The sequence below is a fragment of the Crinia signifera genome, chromosome 2, assembly GCF_055691185.1.
Source record: "Crinia signifera chromosome 2, ASM5569118v1, whole genome shotgun sequence".
Taxonomy (NCBI): Eukaryota; Metazoa; Chordata; class Amphibia; order Anura; family Myobatrachidae; genus Crinia; species Crinia signifera.
Window position 1 is genome coordinate 186,072,082 of NC_139218.1, and position 22,629 is coordinate 186,094,710.

Below are 22,629 nucleotides of genomic sequence, written 5' to 3' on the forward strand. Positions count from 1 at the left end.
TCGGCAATTTGCTGGCTGCACCGCTGGTTCCCCCAATGCAATGTCGCTGGGTACACACATTGGGGTAAATTTACTGTGAGTTCTATTAAAGATGGAATGTTGCCCATAGCAACCAATCAGCGACTATCTATTACCTTCTAGAAGGTGCTAAATAAATAAGTAGAACAGACTTGCCTACCCTCCCTCATTCAGCGGGAGGCTCCCGACATCATTCTCCAGCTGCCCTGCATACCTTGGCAGCCCTCCCGGTTTTCAGGGATCCCCCACAGAAATACAGCATAGAGGGTGTGGGAGACGTCATCAGTGCCGGTCACAGCGGGGTTGTGGCTAGGAAGTGGGCGACCTGCTCATCTCATCAGCAGCATCATCAGGGGAAGATCGGGTGGTGCAGCTGCTCAGCTCTCCACAGCCAGGGCTTCCCTGAGGCTGGCCCTGCCCAGCAGACTGACTCTCTCCATACAGCAGCCCTGCTCTGCCTGCTACAGCTCCTCTGCCAGTGGCTATAAAAAAAAACACTAAATGGTGAGTGTGTAGTGGATGTGATTTTGTGGGAGTACTTTGTATAATGCACAGCCATATGGGGGAGGAGGAGGGCTGTGTATAATGTGCAGCCATATGGGGGGGGGGTCTGTGGATAATGTACTTGGTGTAATATGAGGGTGGAGCTGCGTATAACGTATAATATGGTTGGGTCTGTGAATAATGTACTTGGTGTAATATGGGGGGGGGTCTGTGTCAATGTATATGGCGTAATATTGGGAGGGGGCTGTGTATAATGAAACGTAATATGTACAGTAGCTGTGTATACTGGATCTAATATGGGGGAGGGGGCTGTGTGTTGATGTGGTTATGATGCCAGCAATTGGCATGCCTGCAGTCAAAAACCTTGTTTTGGAATCCCAACTGGCAGCCACAACTCTGGCATTGGAATCCCAATCCCCCTTGAGTGACAATAGGTAGAGCTAGACACGCCCCTCAGCAGCTTTGCACTGCACATTCTGCTACCACCTAGAATCTCCCTGAAACTAGTTTTTGAAAGTAGGCAAGTATGCAGTAGAATCTGATTGGTTGCTATGGTAAACATCCCATCTTTAACCCTTTCAGGTCCAACGTCTAATCAGGCTCAACAGGCCTAGCGCTAGTAGCAGATCCTATGGTGAGCCACTTTTAAATAATTCATTTAAACATTTACACCAGACTGTTTGAATTGCAAAAAAAAATTGCACTGCAAAGGGTTAATAGTACTCCCATCTATACATTTACCCCATTGTGTTGTAAGTACCCAGCATTATTCTTTGTCTATGAGTAGACTAATATTTATTAGGTTACATTTTATGATTGTACTTTAAATGCATGTTTTTTTTAAATTGTATCTTTTTGACACTAGTAAAATACATTTTTATAGAATAAATAAAGTTAGCGGTTTCATCTACTACTGCTGCAAATTTCTAATGGTGGAAGAGAGACTACATCTCCCGTGAGCCTGTGCGCGCATCTCAACCTGAGCTTCCGGTTCGGTGTACGGCGGACAGGTAGGACTTCCGCTGATGTCAGAGGGAGAAGCTGGCTCTGGTAGAGAGTGAGGACAGGAGGACGCACCGCTGAGTGAGGAGCGAGAGGGTATCAGAGAGTCGGAGAACGAGCGGCTGACCAGGGACCTCCAGCCAGGTGAGACATACGCCCGGTGCCCGCTCCACGTGTGACCCACTCCCTCCGCCCTGTTGCACACCGCCCCGGGTCACACAGCAGCCTCCCCGCTGCGCGGTGCCCGCCCCCTAGACGGGGTGTGCTGCTGCGGGGAGCTGGGCGAGTCGCGGGGTAATTAGTGCGATATATGTGACCTGAGGGCCACACATTCCTCTGTAGAGATTTGCCTGTGTGTCGCCGCTGTCTGTCTATATGCTGCTGGCATGGTTAAAATATAAATAAAACTTAATGTACCGATCTACTTGGCCCGGCACTACGTACGTAGGACGGACTGATGCTTAAGGTGATTTCCCCGCGCTATGCCTCTGCCCCAGTTGGTATGTAGGTACATAGCTACACTGGCCGCTATACTGTAGGTAGGTCATGGAAATAGGGGTATGCGTGAAAACCGGACCAGGACAAAACCCCCGGACCGGACATCAAACTCTGCATTTTGTAGCTTGTAGCCTCCGGTCCGGGGGGTGTCCTGTACGGGGGGCTGCCTGTCACACCTGTCACCAGGTAGAGGAGGAGGGGTAGAATAAAGCCTCCCTGTATGGTCCGGGCATGTAGCAAAAACCGGACCACACGGGGAGGCTGTAATCTCCCCTTCCCCATATCCCTGGTGATAGACAGGACACCACCCGGACCGGACTCTACAAGCTCCGGACTGCAGATTTTGATGTCGTGTCCGGCGGTCCGGAGTGTAGTCCGGTCCGGTTTTTACATAGTCCCTGGAAATAGTGTCCTTACACTGAAGCTGTCTTTTACTGTATATGAGAGCTGCTAGTTGTGATGTTAATCCTGCATCGTTTAGTGTATGTATAGTTGCTGTTTGTGCCGGGATGTTGAAATGTTTTATTTTACTCCCAAAGTACACATTTACCAGACCTAGGGGGGTATGTATATTATCAGAATTTAGACCCAATCGAATTTCTTATTTCTGCAAAAAATAATTTCACTGGAATATAAGTAAATGTATGGACAGGGACTGCTTGGAGCACTTTCTTGTAAAATGTTAGACGTGAGGTGATCATCTCACTCATAATCTGGGAGCCAGGTGTGCTACTGCTGACCATACCTGTGCAAACGGCGGCTGCTGGGGAGGGATGCTATAGGTCCTTCTGGTAAGTATTGCAGAATGTTACATTGGTTACAATGACTTAAGGTGCCCATACACTAGTAAGATTTATCTTCAGATCTGGCTGGTTGAAACAAAAACATGGTAATATCTGAGTGACAGTTTGTCCGTTTTCCAGCATTTCCAAGCAAATGGTCAACTGTCATTTGCTCTCATCCATAACCATGTTTTTGTTCCAACCAGACAGATCTGCAGATAAATCTGCGTGTGTATGACCACCATTAGTCCATCTGATGATAGGTGCAATCACCAGGCTCTAGAATGCTTTGCACTCCAGAGCAGGATCATTAAGCAGCTGTTTTTGCGGTTGAAATCTTGGGATTGCGGCAGATATCTCCGGTGTCTACTGTTGTACTTAATGTCTGCGGGTACCATGTTTTTAGAGGGTAGCCCACAATGTCCTTTTATTATCAGTATTCAATACATAGATATTTTCCACACTTTGACAAAGCTGTGCACTTGTGGTCTACATGAAGCTGCTCAGTGCACATGTAAATGGTACATAAGTGGTTACAGAACCAGGGCTATGTTTATTGGCATGTAAATGCCAGGTGGACAGTTCTCCAACTGGTAATCTATAGACCACTATGGATGTTGCACTTCATGTGCTGTCAGACCAAAAAATGTAGCTGCTTGTGTACTAATTAGTTCTTGTTGTGTTGGCAATAGTTAGTACGAATGGGTTTGTCTACATAATTGTGGGTGCCCACACTGATATCAATGCCACCTAAAGCAAAGAAAATAGTAACTGATTCCATATATGCCCTTTAAAGAGCAATTTAAGGCAGTATTGGAGGTGGAGCTAGCCCTTTGGTGTCTTTCCTGAATGTAGTGGTACCGAGTGTGGCAGTGTATGTACATGACTGCACTTCCCGCCTGAGGATTCAAGTAAGTGTGAGTTGGGATACTGCTGTGCATTCACTGTAGGAGCTGGAGGTGTTGTGGCTGCTTAAAATGTTAACACTGAAGGTGCGTACACACGGGGACGATTTTGTGTAATATCGCGGGAAATATGGTCGCTGAGCGACCATATTGCCTGCGATGGGAGTGTGCACCGGCGATATATCGCTGGGTGCACGCTCACGTTTTTACCCCTGTAGTGATCGCTGGTCGCAGGAACATGCTCCTGCGACCAGCTGATTTCCACTGCCGGGCTCTCCTCGGCAGTTTCTTTCTTCTACGATCCCCATGGCAGCCATACATTGGGATATTCCCTTCCCCCACTAGAACAGACAGGATTGGTTTCTCTTGGGACCGCCCACCTTGGGTATAATGGACCCCTCCTTCACCTCCCCTGCATCTTTTTTCCTGTCTCCGTTTAGAAGTAGACAGAGTAGGACAGATTATTTTTGTTTAAAGCAGGGTTACCTCAGAGCAGCATGGAGCTGAATGGGGTGGCTCCCCGGGGAGAAGAAGGTGCAGGAGGCCAGCGGTATTTGTCTCCTTGCACGCGATATCCTGCCATGGCAGTACCTGGTCCGGACGCCATACACTGCATGCTGGTGTATGGAAGAAACGGGTCTGCTGGGGAGACTGTGCACAGCCCCGCTGTAAAGCCGCGGCTACACATGCTGGAAGATAAGGCAGAAGGGGCGGAAGTGCCGGTAACGTGTCACTTCCGCCCACAGATGCTGGGTGCGTCTTTGAATCCAGTCCCACCGGAAACGCTGGGCAGTGGTTTTAGTTCCACTTCGCCGTGCTGAGCACAGAGGGCGGACAGGGAACAGTTAAATAGCCAGCAGTGATTTCTATCATGGCGTCTATCTGCTTGGTGTGTTTGCATGCTGTTTGGAAACGCTGCAGTATTGACCATGGAAGCGCCTTCTCCCCAGAAGCCGGATGATGCCCCAGTGAGGTAAGCCCTTTGGTTTTGGGCATCAGTATTGTTATTTTGAGCTAGATATTGAGTGTAGTTTTCTCTACATTTTTAGTGCGCCTGTCTCTCCTGTACACAAGAAGAGGACAGCAAAGAAAAAGTTCATAGAAGCAGTTTGCATGACATGTGATCAGACCTTTGCTTCAAGTCAGAAAAAGTCAGTATGTGAATTGTGTGAAATGGCACAGTCTAAAGTGGCAAAGAAGCCAGAACAGTCGGAAATGCTTAAAGAGTTAATGGCATGGATGAAGCAGAATTTTGTTTCTAAGAATGAATTTGCTCAAAGTCAATCTACTAAAAGGTCTAGAGTACAAGCAGAGTTTACACCTGAAGAGGATTCTTCTGATGAGTTTGAGTGTGAAGCTAAGGAGTCGTGTGACGAATCTGGTGAAGTAGAAGATGTCAGATCATTTAACTTAGAGCTTGTAGAAAACCTGCTGAAAAATATTTACAAAGCCATGAATTTCAAAGAGGCGGCCTCCTCATCGGACAGAGACCCCTTATATGAGGACAGAGATAAGAAAGGGAGAACCTTCACACTTAACAAGATGGTGAGAGACATGATAAATAAGGAGTGGATCAATGTCGACAAAAAGTTTACCTTGGGTAATAGGGTAGAAAAAATGTACCCATTTAAGGATGAGGACCTACTGGGATGGTGTACCTTACCCAAGGTAGATGCAGCGGTGGCAGAAATCATATCAAAATCTACCATACCAGTTGAAGATGCGGCGGCATTTAAGGATGCCATGGACAGAAAAATTGAAAATTCTTTCCGTAAAGTACACTCAGCCTCTGCAGGCTCCCTGAAAGCCAACGTGGCTATGGCCTCTGTTGCTAGGGCCGTTCGACTTTGGGCCTCCAATCTGAAAACGGATGTGGAGGAAAAGGTATCAAAACAATACCTTCTCAAAAATTTAGAAGTCATGCAAAAGGCCATCGACTATATGTGTGAAGCCTCACTAGACGGGGTGTCCTTTGCAACCAAGGCTATGGCAGCAGGTGTAACAGGGCGTAGGGCTCTATGGCTTAAGCCTTGGAATGCGGACGCTAATTCAAAGAATAAGCTCACGAACTTACCCTTTGAAGGCAAATTCCTCTTCGGCTCCAAGCTGGACACTATGATCCAGAGGATTTCAGGGGGAAAGTCAGTCAGATTACCCCAGGAAAAGAGGAATCGCTTCAACTTCCCGGCCTCATCTAAACAAGCTTATAGGGAGGCGAAGACCTACCGCCCTGGCAAGACGTATTACAAGAGAGGGAATGCTAATACCTCCAGGCAGCCCTTTCGACAAAATTTTCGTGGCCGATATCAACCAGAAAAGGATTGGGGCCAAAAGGGAAAATTATGACTATCTTCAGGTGAAGAAGATTGGGGCCAGACTTATGCTGTTCACGGAGTGTTGGAAGATGATGATAAGAGACACCTGGGTGTTGAACATAATACAACAGGGCTACTGTATAGAATTCGAAAAAATCCCCACCCATCACAGATTCATGAAATCAAGGATACCAGGACTTTCAGAAGAAAGAAAAGCGCTGTTCTTAAAAATCGATCAACTCCTACAGTCAGGGGCCATAGAGTTAGTGCCAGAGAAGGAACGCAGAAAGGGTTTCTATTCAAATCTATTCCTGGTACGGAAACCGAATGGCTCATTCAGAACGATTCTGGACCTGAGGAAGTTGAATGTGTATATAAAACAGATAAGGTTCAAGATGGAGACCTTGAGTTCTATTGTGATGGGGATAAGAAGAGAAGACTACCTCGCATCGATAGATCTCAAGGATGCCTATTACCACATTCCGATCAATCGATGGTACAGAAAGTTTCTGAGGTTTTCAGTGGCCAATCATCATTTTCAGTTTACTTGTCTGCCCTTTGGGCTGAAAACTTCACCAAGAGTTTTTACCAAAGTGCTAGTGACAGTGATTGCAGCATTAAGGATGCAGAAGATTCAAGTATGGCCCTACTTGGACGATCTGCTCATTGCAGGAGAGTCTCTGATAGAGACAGAAACCAATGTGAAAATGACCATAGACCTATTACAATATCTAGGTTGGGTCATAAACATAGAGAAGAGCCAGCTGCTACCGGTACAGAAGATACAATTTTTGGGAGCCATAATAGACACGCAGCAGTTCTCAATTTCTCTGTCGCCAGACAGATGCAGAAAGATAAAAGAGTTAGTCGACATCTTACTACAAAAGAGGAGATTTCCCCTAATTATGGCCACCCAATTACTGGGTATGATGGCCTCTTGCATCAAAATTGTTCCCTGGGCACAGTGGAAAATGAGGAAACTCCAATGGCTACTGATTCCTCTACAAAAGAGAGGGTGTGGCGACCAACACCTGATCTCATTACAACAGGAATTAAAGAAGGATCTAATATGGTGGACACAGGGGCTAGAGTACAGAAAGACCAGCCTAAAGGAACCTGTGTTTTGTATAGTAACCACAGACGCCAGTTTCTTCGGATGGGGCGCCCATGTCGAAGGGAGGTCAGTCCAGGGTATATGGACAATAGAAGAAGCAAGGAACTCATCGAATATGAGGGAATTGCAAGCGGTATGGGAAGCCATAAACTGTCTGAAAGAAGAAATCGGCAATTCCCATTTAAGAATTATGTCGGACAATGTCACTGTGGTTTCCCACATAAACCATCAGGGGGGCACAAGAAGTATAAAACTTATGCGCATGTCAGAGAAGATAATGTGTTGGGCAGAACACAACTTGAAATCCATGACAGCGGTGTATATCCCAGGAAGGAGGAATACCCTGGCAGACTTCCTGAGTCGAGAAGTAGTGTCCCCAGGAGAGTGGCAGTTGAATCAGGAAATATTCTCCCAAATAGAAAGAAAGTTTGGCAGCCCAGAAATAGACCTGATGGCAAGCTTTGGGAACAAGAAGGTGAACAGCTTCTTTTCAAAATCTTTTCATCCGCAGGCCCGAGCAATAGATGCTCTGTCAGTAAAGTGGAACTTCAGACTGGGATACATATTCCCGCCCTTCCCTATGATTGGAAAGGTCCTGAAGAAGATAAGAGAAGACCGGGTAGAAGTCATAGCAATACTACCTTACTGGCCAAGAAGACCGTGGTTCGTCAATGTTCTGAAGATGGCAGTACAAGAACCTTGGCCCCTACCCGACAGAGTGGATCTGCTGCACCAGGGTCCGGTTTATCATCCAGAGCCCAAGAAATTATAACTAAAGGCATGGAGATTGAACGGAAGATCCTGAAAAGACATAACCTGTCCCCCCAGGTTATGGAAATGATGCTGAAAGCCAGGAAAGACATATCATCCCTGGCATACTACAAGACATGGATCAAATTTATTGATTGGGGCCAATTCAGAGGTGATTTCTCCTCCATAACAACGGATAGAGTGCTACAGTTCCTTTACGAAGGTTTCCAGATGGGTCTCGCTCCTGCCACAATTAAATCGCAGATATCAGCACTAGGGGTGCTATTGGATAGATCTTTAGCAGAAGAAAAACTGATAAAAAGATTCAACAGGGCTATGAAGCGGATCCAGCCACCAGTCAAGGCTATAGTGGCACCGTGGGATCTAAATCTGATGCTTTCGGTCCTAACCAAGTGTCCGTTTGAGCCCCTAACGGAATGTTCTTTGAGACTCTTAACTTGGAAAACAGTATTCTTAGTAGCAGTTACCTCTGCGAGAAGAGTGAGTGAGTTGCAGGCTCTATGGATCGAAGAGCCCTATTTGGTTATCTTCCCTGACAGAGTTGTCCTAAGGACTCACCCAGAATTTGTACCAAAGGTGGTGTCAGCCTTCCACCTCAATCAGGAAATCACTCTACCCAGTTTCTATCCTAGACCTGAAAATGAGGAACAACAAGCCTGGCATACTTTAGATCTAGTCCGAGTGATTTCTATCTATCTGGAAAGAACTAAGGTTTTCAGAGCAACCAAACATTTGTTCGTCATTCCAGAAGGTGTCAGGAAAGGAAGGGAACCTGGGAAACAGACGATATCCAGATGGATAAGAGAGACTATTGTTACAGCCTACAAACAGGAAGGCAAGAAGATACCTCCTATTGTACAGGCACACTCAACGCGGGCAGTATCTACTTCCTGGGCGAACAAGGCCAAAGCGTCGGTGACGGAAATATGCAAAGCGGCTACCTGGTCGTCAGTACACACTTTTGTGAATCACTATGCTCTTGACGTTTCTCTGGCTCACTTTGGGAAGCATGTACTCCAAGAGGCAGTTTCCTAAATACCTCTTGATAATAAAATATTATTTTACATGCATTTACCCTCCCGTTTATTTCTTGGGTATGTCCCAATGTATGGCTGCCATGGGGATCGTAGAAGAAAGTCGAATTATACTCACCGATAATTCCTTTTTCTTCCTAGAGATCCCATGGCAGCCACTGATTGCCCTCCCTTGTGTTCTGATGTGTTTTCTCTAGGGACCAAGAGACGGAGACACTCAAAAGATGCAGGGGAGGTGAAGGAGGGGTCCATTATACCCAAGGTGGGCGGTCCCAAGAGAAACCAATCCTGTCTGTTCTAGTGGGGGAAGGGAATATCCCAATGTATGGCTGCCATGGGATCTCTAGGAAGAAAAAGGAATTATCGGTGAGTATAATTCGACTCTTTTTCATCAGCGACCATCTCTGGTCGCTGATGAACAGGAGACACAGAGCAATATATTGCTCAAGCAATATATCTCCCCCGTGTGTACGGGGCTTTACTGACAGACTGACTAGCAGGAATATGCCAGTTGCAGCTACTACTCATTTAAGCTGCTATGTCATGCGTTTTATTAAAAGTTTTGCAACTTAAATACTTTTAACAACAAAAAGTATGTGCTGCACATACTTTTTGTACTAGGTACACATCGTATCGGATCGCAGTGCATGCACAAGGGATGCGATCCGATACGATGTGTACTTTAAAAGTACAGAACGGACCGCAAAAATGGACCGTGTATGGGGGGCATCATAGATATAAACTCTCTACCCAACATCCACAAATTGACAATTTAACCCTTTCAGTGTTAACATCTCTGTAAGGCCGGTTTCACACACTCCGGCTCCTGCCGGACGGTGAAATCCCGCACGGCCAGGGAGCCGTACCGCACACATTAGTTGTGAATGGACACTATTGTGTCCATTCACACGGGACGGCCACGGCCCGGCCGCACGGCTGCAGCCGGATCCCGCCACTGGAAGGGACGGCTGCCGGGCTGTGGCCATCCCCTCCATGATAAACTGCTGTGTGCGGCACGGCCAGGGAGCCATGTGCTGCACATACTTTTTGTACTAGATCTCATCTCATCGCAAAACCGAGATGCGATATTGTATACAATAATTGTAACGTGTATGGGTACCTTAAGAGATGTACAAACTATCTGCTAAATATGCCAGCATCGCTCACATCTATTATCTAAATTCAAATAAGTGTTGTGTAAAAAAATAAATCACATTTCTTATATAAGGTAAACATTACCAGTCATTATGATGAATTAAAATGTTTGGCTATTTTCACAGCTATTTTGACAAATTAATTTGGCAGTCAAAGGGTTAATCAGCCCAAAATATTAAAACTTCATAAGTATTTTCTTCCTTTACATTAGCCTTTATTTCCTGCCTCCAACACTCTATTTATCTTTCTCCCTCCACCTGATCCTTTAACCTTGAGGACTTGTTTTTTAACCAAGCATACGCATACACACTCTACGATTTTTTTTGAATAATATTATTCATTTTGACCGTTCTGAAGGATATTGGACAAAATATTGTTCGGTGTGTATGGTACGATCGATGAATGAAGAGGCGCTTACCCATTGGTCGTTCATCGACTGCAGACAGGTCAATTTCAGATATCTTTTAGAAATAGTTATTGTGGCTAGCTAGATCGTTTATCACATTGATCAGTGTGTATGTATAATATCATTTGTCCAGGACACTGGGGAAGGTCAATGGAAATTGGTCACCATTATCTTTCAGTGCATACATTGTCTAATGTGTATGCACTCTTACTGGATTCAGTATTGAATCCTGGCGTTCAGAATCCCGACGCCGGAATCCCGACAGCCAAAATGCCGACAAGGGGGGGACGTGGATCGCCCCCCCTTGCGGGCTCGCTGCGCTCGCCACGCAGCGGGCCCGGTGCCTCGCTACGCTCGGCACACTAATTTATTCTCCCTCCAGGGGTGTCGTGGACACCCACGGAGGGGAGAATGTGTCGGCATTTCGGCGGTCGGGATTCTGAACGCCGGGATCCCGACCGCCGGGATGGTAACTGCATCCCCTCTTACTACCCTCCTTAGCCCTATCATTACCTGACACATCCACTATCCTTGCCCTCAGTACTGCCCCAGCTGCTTTCTATCCTTTCCCAACCCTCCAGCACTGCCTGCCCATAACCCCCTCATTGCCCTACATTACTACCCCAAATGCTATCAATCTTTTCCTCTAGTATTGACTGACCCTCTCCTTGCACCCTAGCACTGTCCCAACTTCTGTCTGCACTTACAGCTTCCCTGACCCCAGCTAGCATAAACTCTGCTGTAGAAGTGTAGATCCCGATGCTGGAGAAGATGCCTGTCTGTAAGGTGTGATTACGAGCTAATGAAGCTAATTGGGGACTTCAAATAGCTTAATTAGACCTCATTAATGAGATCCACCTTGGTGGCAGGCGGTTTTAGGAAAAATCAGACTTTATCTGGAGATGCAAGAAAAGACGCAATGATTTTAATTTTCTCTCAATTAATACATCTCATTAAATCGCAACTCTGCCACAGAATTATTTTTTATATTTCCTACTTTTCATTGAATTCTCCCCTCCTGAATGTGTCTACCTTGTTGGAATTAAAGGTACCCATACATGGTGCATTTTTCGGGTGTGATGCGCTCAACGGCGCACTTCACATCATAGAAAGTCTGTGCAGCCCGTACTTTGTGTTCTAGATTGCATCGTGTCTAGTACAAAAGTATGGAGTTCATTGCTCTGTGTATGGGCACCATTACTTCTGCGCAGCAGGTTGCATGATGAGAGGTAGACCGTTCTCTATTGAGCGGACTGTACAAAAGCCATGCTCTGCAGGAATACATTGGTTTTGATTATTCTACAAAGATGCAAGGTGAGTAATATCACAGAAACTTAAATGCATCTCATAAATGTCATATTTAGCATAAGTTTTTACAGCCCTATGTAGTTTTGCTAAGATGTTTTTGTTATGAACTTAATAGTTGTTGCAAATTGATCTGTATTATTATGTGAGATTTAAAACGTGGTCCAATTTAATATTTGAGACTTGTTCACTAAAGTGAATGGGCCAGTTGAATATGTAGAACGTTTTTTTTTTGCATGTTTTATGTAACATGCATGCCTTTTTACTGAAAATACAGTAAAAAGAAAGGACTGTTAATACCTGGCACTCTAATACCATGGATGCAAATTACTGAATAGTTTTTTTATTGTGTATGTCCATGTATGACTTAATAATAATTTTTAAATGTTCACTGGCCAGTGTTAAATACATATATAGATAATAAATGTAATTAGAGAAAGATTGTCCTCAGCGCAATTTTTTATATGTTGTCTGTTATTTTTGTTATTCTCAAGGATAGAGCATTCCTTTTAAAACGCTGCAGGGGACTATCTGATTGATAGGAAAGGGAATACATTTTTTTAGCGCTAGTATTGTGTTTGTTTTATGTAACAGTTGTATTCACCATTGGAGTCTGAATGTGGCCACTGGCCAAGATCCAAAAACCGATGATGGGAAATGGCACCATCTTCAGATGGTGTTAGCCCCTGCCTCCCCACTCCTTCCTACTTGAGGAAGGTTTGGAACGCGTAGAGATTCCTCAGGATGCCTCCTCTGGTCCTCTCTTTGCGCAATGCACAGTATAGACTGCATCCCAGTGTAACGTATCGCCACTACTAAATGACAAATGTGGGACAACGGAAATCCCAAAGCTGGAGCAGAACTGAATGGTTACTGGTATATTGCTGTAGGTTGGATACTTATTAAGTGACATCTATGCTTAATAATAAATAGGCCCCTCTTATTCATTAAGATATAGGTTTCATTGTAACAGGCTTGTGATAAGAACAGATTCTCCACTACCACTTTGTAAAAAAAGATTTTATGAATGTACCCCTCCCCAGTCCATGGCGTTGAGGATTGTGGCTTTTTGCATGGTCCTTCTGCTCCCTTGCATTTTACATTTAATTTATACCCCGTTCTCACTGCAGCTAAATTCCCGGGTCTAGCATGTAGACCTGGGAATTTTCCTTTTGGCAGTGTGAACGGGTCGCATACCCGGATCTCAGACACGGGTAAAACCCTTCTTTTTACCCGTGTCTGAGATCCGGGTATGCAGACACGGGTTGACCCGTTCACACTGCCAAAAATCCCGTGTTAAAAGGCAAATTCCCTGGTAGAACTTCTTCACCCAGGAATTTGCCTTGCAGTGAGAACGGGGGTCCAGCGCGGCAGTCCCCGGCATTGAAATGCCGGGGAAAAGCCGTGTATTTCTCACTCGCAGTGAGAACACGGCATAAGTTGATTTGCCATTTTTGTGTTGTGTATCACCTGGAAACAATGGCTGCATGTAAAGGTGCCCATACACGTTACAATTATTGTATACAATATTGCATCTCATCACATCTCGGTTTTGCGATGAGATCTAGTACAAAAAGTAGGTGCTGCACATACTTTTTGTACTAGATCTCATCGCATCGCAAAACCGAGATGCGATATTGTATACAATATTTGTAAGGTGTATGGGCACCTTCTTAAATTCAACCTTGTGGAAACCTTTACATAAATAGCAGTGCAGCGTTAAGTGCTGTTCCTTTACAGAACTAGATTGTGCAGAAGTGCACACTGTGCAGTTTCAGGTTAATGTTTGCTCTGATGGCCAAGGTACAAATGCAGTGCATAGCTGTGTTTCTGGTATGTGTCCCTGGAGCAGTGTACACATCCATTATTTTTTTTGTTAGCAATATGCTACTTTTTTTTTTTTTAACGTGCAACAAAGATTACAGATGTCATTTACTGTATTATTTATCTACAGCCATTCAAAATGTCTCCTATTTTGTGACATCATGCATTTGGTATGTTTCATTTAAACTTAATTTTTATAATACACTACTCCATAATTTATAATTAAAGATATGGAGAGTGATTCTGCATTTTCATTTTATTTTGTTACTTGTGTAATTTTTTATTTAAAGATGGGGAAGAACTAGAGGTAATCTGTATCTTGGGTTATGTTCTGTTTTCTCTCCAACATAAGGAATACTTTTATTCAACACAAACTTAGCATACAAATATTCTGTATTGACGGCCAAGTTTCCCAACTTTCTCCTGAGTACATAGCTATGTAGGTGTTTGTGTGTGCCCGGTATTTGTACAGCAGAAGCCCGCATAGAGCTGTTTAGTAAAATCTGCATATCTGTATGTGCTGAGCTCTTTTGTGGGTCAGTGACTAGTAGGTAAACATTAACTGCCAGGGCTCAGCAGCCAGATGAATCACGTCTTTTTGTATTAGTTTATGTAATTTATTCTCATTCACTTTTGTTATGTTCTACGTTGTAAATATCTGTATGATTATTCTAGCTGTTGTGCAGACTTGGACATCGGGTAATAATCTGTTCTTACACCCACAATACCTCCATTTCACTGACACTTTGATGTTTCGTATTAATACAATGGTTTGGAAAGATATCCTCAAGTATGATAGGCATAGGACTGATGGAGAAAAATCAAATGAGGGATTTGCCATAAATACATGAATCAAGAATGGCAACATTCAGGAGTCCTATAGCCAAATCTCGGAATAAGGTCCTGATCCTGGTTCTCCTGCAAAGCAACTTATCTCTGTAATGGACAAAACCATATGCACCGAGGGTGGGGGGGGGGGGGGGGGGTGCAGATGTAACATGTGCAGAGAGAGTTAGATTTGGGGTTGGGTTTGCACTTCAGACTGATGGCTGTATTGCAGGGTAAAAATAAACCAGCCAGTATTTACTATGCACAGAAATAAAATAAGCCACCAAAATCTAGCTCTCTGCACATGTTACATCTGCCCCACCTGCATTGCACATGGTATTGTCCATTAAAGAGAATTTGCTTTTGCAAGTGAACCAGAATCAGGCCCTAAGTCTGAAATGCTGTGCAGAGAGTCCATGATTGTTTAGCACACACCCTTAGATTTTTCCAATGTTTCACTATCATCACTTGGCAACAGTTGCCTGAAACTATATAGTAAGAGTTGCGTTTCATGGTGTGTTTTTTTTTTTTTGTCTTTTTACCCAAGCTTTAAGTGGATTCAAATCATTGATACATAACTGCATACTACAGCATATCATTGGATGTGCTGTTCTCTTAAGGTTCTCATTCAGTATTGTGCAGTCAATGTGCCACTGCACATAACACTCACAATTACGCTACAAAAATGTGGCTCATTTTCCTGTGAACTTTTATTGCTGTGCAAGGCAAAATAAACGGTGCTGTGGATGTGATTTGCTGTTGTTCCAAGCTTTCTAAAGGCACTCAGAATTTTTGTAGGTACAGTACTTGTTTGAGCACGTTTACCTTAACATTGTACCAAAAATATCCCTCCTATACTGTGCCTTTTTAAATGTATTGTGATTATTATTTAACCAAGCTAATTCCAAGGAAGAAGCTGGACATTTACTTTTATTTTATAAACTTGAACTATAAAAATCAGCTTCTTTTTGCCAAAAGATCTAGCACTTAAATGTATCCTTGTACTAGGTTATATAGGGATGCAGTGTAAATCCCGGCGTTCAAAATCCCGACGCCGAAATCCCGACACTTTCTCCTTCCGTGGGAGTCCACGACACCCTCAGAGGGAGAATAAATTTAGTGTGCCGAGGGTAGCGAGGCACCGGGCCCGCTGCGTGGCGAGCGCAGCGAGCCCGCAAGGGGGGGGGGGGGGGCGATCCACGTCCCCCCGCCCCCCCCCCCCCCCCTTGTCGGGATTCTGGCGTCAGGATTTTAAATGCCGGGATCCCGACCGCCGGGATTTAATAATGAATCCGTTATATATATGTATCACAGAGTGGTTAAAGTTCCTGTTACATAAATTGCCTGTGAGCAAAGATGTATTGTATCATCTGTGGAAACAGCCACCTTGCTATTTGTCTAATATTAAATTATTCGAATACTGTACTGATTTGATCAACAAAAGTTACAATTATTATATTCTATGTTAATCAAAATGGACATACGTGCCAGAATTAGGACATTTGTAGGTTTAATTGGTAATTTGTCACCATCACGGTTTCAGTGTGGCAAACCTGATCAAACAATCACAAGCATGTCAAACAAGTGTTTATAGCTGTCCTCATTTTGGAGGCACCTGGGAACAACTTTATATTGATCATTGTTTATTAGTGATCTTTTGTTGCCCACATATTAAGCAATATATGGGAAAATTACATATTAAAAAAAAAAGTAAAAGAAAACAAATGGTATGATCAGCTCTGTGCTTTTGTGGCTACTTGACATTATTTTTATGGTTTTTATTGTATGCTCAAACTCTGGGGTGACCTGGCTTACTATGACATTATAAATATTTACCCACTCACTATCACATTGTCTCTGTGAAAAGCATTTTTCTGAGTTTTTGGAAGAACTGGTAGCATAAGCTATGAAGGACAAAAATGTATAATTCTTATTAATGAAGGGGTACATTTTTTCCCCCCAAAATGTTTTTATTGGAGTTTTAACATTTGAATTACAATAGCAATATAGATTACAATCGTACACACATATTTATGAATCCCGCACCAGTCCTAATTATTATTATCTCGACCCTCTTTCCTCCAATTCGTAACAATTATTTAGGGAAATTGTCCCTTTCTAGTAATATTTGGAGGTGCTACCCACTGCTTGAATACACATTTGCAACACACACTAAAGAAAAAGTAAGCAATTATGTGAGTGCGCTATGGAGTCATAGGGGGGTATTCAATCTAGGATCATGGCTGTCGATCCCTGCCGACAGCCATGATCCTTGCCTGTTTGCGGTCAGCCCCACAGCTGAACGACAGGCGGGATTCAATGTCCCGCCTGACGATCGGCGCAAAGGGGGCGTGGCCGCGAAAACGGCCGTGGATTGTCGATCTGCGGCCGGGATCGCGACAATCCACAGCCGTTATCGGCAGAACGGGCCCGTTCTGCCGTGATCCCGCTTCAATGCTGTCGCTAAAGACAGCATTGAATAGGGAGCCGCCACTATTTCCCACGTCGGAAATAGCGGCAACACATTGAATACCCCCCATATAATGAAAAGTAAAATGTAACTTTTATTATTTCTGATAAAAATGTGAAATCTTAAAAACAGTAGGTGAAAGAATGGAAAAAAGTGTTTTAAAATATAAGTAACCACTGCCTATATTCATAAATATTTCAGGACAATTGGTTTCTCCTTTAATGTGCTTAGTATTATGCCTCCAATGATTTATTGTACATATGTACACTGTATCATATAAATGTATCAAATCAGTGTCTCCTCAGACAGGATAATTATCTCTATGCTCACTACTACTGTCTAAAAGTTTTCCCTCAGACTAGATCCATGTCTGAGTACAGAAGTAGGAAATATTAATACAAGATGCGCTTGCACACAACTTATATACCAGCCAAGTGATCGCTGAATATGTTATATTGTGTCCCAGGCTTCCCCTCCTATTCCTCCCACTATAATAATATAATGTGGGAAAAATATACAGGTGAGGGCTTTTTGTTAGAAGCCAGGTGAGCACTATGGGCCTTATTCTAGTTCACTCTTTCTGACAAAATCCTTCTTAGATGGACAAAACCATGTGCACTGCAGGTGGGGCAGATGTTACTTGTGCAGAGAGAATTAGATCTGGGTGCGGTTTTACTTCAAAGTGAGATCTATATTGCAGTGTAAAAATAAAGCAGTCAGTATTTACCCTGCACAGAAACAAAATAACTCACCCAAATCGAATTCTCTCCGCACATTTTACATCTGCCCCCCTGCAGTGCACATGGTTTTGTCCATCTAAGAAGGATTTTGTCAGAGTGAACTAGAATAAGGCCCTATGTTCTGTGTTAGAATGTATGTGCAAGATTGCCAATAAGTTTCACTTTTATTCCGTGTTCTGATAACAAAATTGGATGTGTGTATATATAAAAAATTGTGATGCATATATAAAAACAAGGCCACATTTGTATAAATATATTGTTGACTAAAGGAACAATTTGCAATCTTATATTAAATAAAATAAACCTATTTATATAAATTGGATATCAAAAAATCAACACCCTTATTGACATTGCAGGTTTATGTTCAGTAAACCCTGAAATAAAGATTTGTCAGAGTTCCAACTTTTAATGTGTCTTTGCAATCAACAAAACACAAGTGAAAATCTAAGAAAAAGATGAGAAATAAAAAAAACCTAGAACATGATTGCTTGAGTGTTTAACACCTTTTTTATAACAGGGCAGTAACTATGCTTCAATTAACCATTCAGAATAATGTGCGAAAGTTATTGACATACAGCTACAAGTAATATAAGAAACTGTAAATAAATAATAAAATAAGTAATAAAAGTGATTAATACCAAATAAAGGTCTGATGTTTTTGTAGGGTTTTCTTGGGTGCATACTACTGGAAAGCTATGGTTTTGAAGAGAGATTTTCATAGTATCTACGAGTTCTCATGGTTTTACTGTTACAATTTATTTAACAGTTTCTTATATAGCGCATACATATTCCACAGCACTTTACAGAGTATAGTTGAACATTCACATCAGTCCCTGCCACAGCGGAGCTTACAATCTAGATTCCCTACAACATGTACATGCACATACAGACATTCTAGGGTTAATTTTGTTGGGAGCCAATTAGCCTACCTGTATATTGTGGGAGGTACCCGGAGTAACCCTACATAAGTACGGGGAGAATATACAAACTCCACACAGTAAGAGCCATGGTGGAAATCTAACCCATGATCTTAGTGCTTGGAGGCAGTAATGCTAACCATTACACCATCCACATTTCCCAATCATTAATAATATTAAAGGCAGTATATGTACCATGACCTACTAAGAAAATGGGGTGTAGAGTAGGAACATTGCCCGAGAATACTCGAGTCCTATGGCAGCATTAAAGGAGCTGTAAGTATTTCTGTCAGGAGCAAGTGGCAAGTCTCCCATATCCTGCACATGACAGGGCTGTGGGGTAGATGGCAAAATGGAAGTAGTTTCACACAAAGAGAGCATCCATGTCCATCTAAAGTCAGAAATGCTTTCAATCACCCCAAACCATGTAAAAAAAAATGTTAATAATTTGACCTTTTTTGTCTCAATTCTAAATTATGCTGTATGTTTGGCTTACAGATACCACACCTTATCTCCTAACATTTGCTGTGATGTATAGCAGCATTATGCTCTGTGGTTGCTTCTCTTCAGTTGAGGCATTGGAGCCAGGCAGGAGAGGGAATAAGGAATAGCTCAAATATGAATTTATTATGGCACAAATACTTATTTAATTTATTTATTTATTACGTTTCTTATATAGCGCATACATATTCCGCAGCGCTTTAAAGAGCTTATGTAAATGCCCTGAAAAAGATAACCCATAACATTGCTCACTTAAGTGCATTCAACGATCAGCCAGCCGACACTCCTCTCTGGCATATATTCAATGCCGTGGGCGAGCGGTGACTGCGAGCAGGACTTTTTGCTCACAGTCACCGCTCACCCTGTCAGTATTCAACTGACCCCCCTCATACGCAAATTCCCCCTCGCTCCGTTTTTTGAGCGAGGGAGAATTGGCATATGCGCCTCCAAAAGCTGCGAGAATCGAGGCTAATTACAGCGAGTTTAGGGGAATCTTTACAGTTCTGTGACTGCGAGGATTCCCCCGGAACGTTGCATAGTGCGAGCGGCCGGCGCGGGGGTTAAACTGCGAGGATCACTGGTTTTCTGCGATCCTCGCAGTTTAACCCCCTCGCTGGCCGCTCGCACCGGCATTGAATACATGCCTCTGTTGCAAGGTGTTGCTTTTTCCATGCTTTGCAATTTATTATCGCAGAGCTTGCAATGCTGTAAATGATGACGACATTAGGGTTTAGTACATATTGTAACAGCAAAACAATGCAAAGTATACATGAAATGGATAATTATGCTCCTCAGTCTGCTGGCAGCAGGAAGATTAGTCCATTTAGCAGTCAATAGCTGAATGTTGACCTCCGAGGCTTTTAATTAGCCACCACCCTTCCTTGAAAATGCACATAGCATTTTATAAAACATTGTCCTTGTCTTAGAGACTATAATGTGAATGTGGACATGCTGAGCAACACTATACTTGTATTGCACTGTGCGGGATGTTTAGCCAATTTATTTTCAAATTGGTCTAATGCTTTTAGTTGTGTTTTTTTTTTTATTGTTTATTTTTATTTTTTTGGGAGGGGGGGGGGGGGACCGGCAATGTCACTTATTTGAACATTTTTTATTTATTTATTTTTTTACTCACAGGATGCAGCATTGTCTCTGGAGTAGTATGTCCTGCCTAATTGTGCATTACATGCTTTCCTTTTGTTTTCTCAGGACCCCAACAGAGCAGTCCCCTGCAGTGCCTCTTACCCCCCTCGTGCCCCTGTGATGGAAGACAGGAGCGGTGAGTTCTAGGTGTGCCGTGTGTTCATTTCTGAAATAAAAGCTCATGATTTCATATCTTTCCGAAATAGACCACACAGACAGCAAACATGAGTTTATTAAATAGATTTTTTTTAAAGAACCAAAGTTTCTTGTAAGGAGGTGCTTTTATGGGTGCCAAGTTTTTTTCAATTCTGAATGAAATTGTACATGTAGGAAATGCAGGGCTGCAGTACCCAGGACAGGCTAGCATAGAAGGCAGTGGGTGATTGATATCGATAGGTCAATTAGGCAGTTCAGTTGTTTTTAATTTGTAATTAATTAGTGCCTAACAAAGCAGTTAATTTGTTGCTGTGATCGGGTGTCGGTGCCTCTCGCACCCACATTTCTGCTAAACGTCTCCTGAGGTGTCAAGCCTTAATGTGCAAAATGTTCGACTTTAGGGCATGATGTGTCTGACACTAATGGGTGCCTAAAACAATTAAAATGCTTCATTGGACACCTATTAGTCTCCTGAAAAAAAAAAATATTGAATTGCCCCATAAAACTATATAGTTGATATAAGTAAGAGTACTGCTTTGATATGCTGATAGAAGTGAAATATGCACTAAACATACTCTATTTGGGCTCTGTGTTAGCTTGATGTCTGTGTATATAGCAACAGTCACTTGAAGAACTGCTTTTGTAAACTACCAATCATCTGGCATTATTGGAAAACAAGGTTTTGCATATAACAAACTCTTCGATAAGGTTCTTATAATTTCGCTTCCATATTTTTAATGCGAAAACAAAGAATACAAAACTATTAAATTAATATGCATTTGATATGTTACTAGCCGATATAAGACCATTATAGGCTCCACAATGAAAACATTGGCAATGGTAAGGGACTGTAGACTACAATTGGTTTTAGTATTAACCCTCTGAGTGCCAACGTTGCTGTGAGAGAACCGCAAAATATCCGTTAAAATGCCAGCATTGCTCACCATGACAGTTATATTGTTAGGGTGCGATATTTAATTAAACTTCAATTCATTGACTTTCTGGCATTTTTAGTGGGTATTTTGAGGATCGCTCATAGCAACGTTGGCACTCAAAGAGTTAAGCAGCATAGTGGGGCAGAAATTAGCTTGTACCTCAGAGCACTGTGGTCCCGGGTTCGATTTCCACCAACTTTGTATCTGTGTGGAGTTTGCATGTCCCCGTCATGAATTTGCAAGTTTCCTACCACAATACAAAATGTAGGTTAATTGGTGTTTCACAGAAAAATTACCTTATGGGGTATATTCAATAGCTGTCTGATCCGTTCAGAAATTATTTTGATGGACTAGATCCGGCATCCATTCTTCAATGCAGCGGCCAAATCCGGGTGTTGGATTTGGCCACTGATACTCACCCAGCCCACGTGACGACTGGGGGGGCAGATTTATTAAGCTCCGTGAAGTGATAAAGTGTCTGGTTTTTATCACCAGCCAATCGGCTCCTACCTGTCATTTTTCAAATCCAGTAGTATAGGGGGGTAGATTTCGCACTGGATGACTGCTTATTGGTATAGTATACGTGAGAATTGCATATAAGACAGTATAAGCTCCTATACCCTAAATTAGTAAGCTATCGAAATAGGATGGGGTAGGAGGTGCTCCCCAAAGTCAGAAATAACATAAATTTACACATAGAAAAAGAAGACTTATATTGGGGGCACTTAATTAGAAATGAAGGGATGAAATCATTATAATATTAAAACTTAACGTTTATTTTATATATTTAGAAAAAGGTCCTCTAGTACCCTCTCAGTTTATATATCCGAGCTGGGTGTGGGACTAAAGAGGGGAATATATTGATATTCCACTATTACATTAATTGACATACAGACTTACAAACATATAGCACACACACAGAGTGTTGTAAAATCCCCAGTGATTAGAATAATTACAGGTAATTACTGTCCCAAACGGAGAGCTGTCTAATTCAATTTTTTTACAATCTCAGAGGCATAATATTCAAAGATTTAGACAGTTAAATAGAGAGCTGTTAGCTTATTATCTCCACCTATCCTCCTACTTTCACTATCTTGTTTCAGAGGATAGTGGTTCGGAGATTTCAAGGTAGTGAAGCCTTATTAGCTCTGAAGTGATAGATTTCACTATTTCCTTCTGCTTCTTGCTCACGTCTGTACGGCAGTACTGGTGTTTAAATAACATTTACAGTACCGGCATCCGTCTGTCAGTCAAGTGAGAGAGGAAAGAAAAGGAGAAAGGAGAAAAGGAGGAGAGTATTTTTGAG

At 42.8% G+C, this 22,629-nt stretch overlaps 1 protein-coding gene across 5 annotated transcripts in view; it reads left to right on the forward strand.

Moving 5' to 3' along the window:
- The first annotated feature begins 1,510 nt into the window (after positions 1-1,510).
- The window catches only part of PHACTR4 (phosphatase and actin regulator 4), a 77,316-nt gene continuing 56,197 nt past the window's right edge, over positions 1,511-22,629 (forward strand). For 2 of the 5 annotated variants that reach the window (XM_083173332.1, XM_083173334.1), the window contains exons 1-2: positions 1,511-1,668; positions 20,299-20,368. In XM_083173332.1, coding sequence (XP_083029458.1) covers positions 20,353-20,368 — 16 coding nt within the window. In that variant the 5' untranslated portion in view covers positions 1,511-1,668; positions 20,299-20,352. Of the gene's footprint in view, positions 1,669-2,040; positions 2,064-20,298; positions 20,380-22,629 lie in introns of those variants that run through there. The other 3 variants (XM_083173333.1, XM_083173336.1, XM_083173337.1) reach the window with 3 other exon arrangements.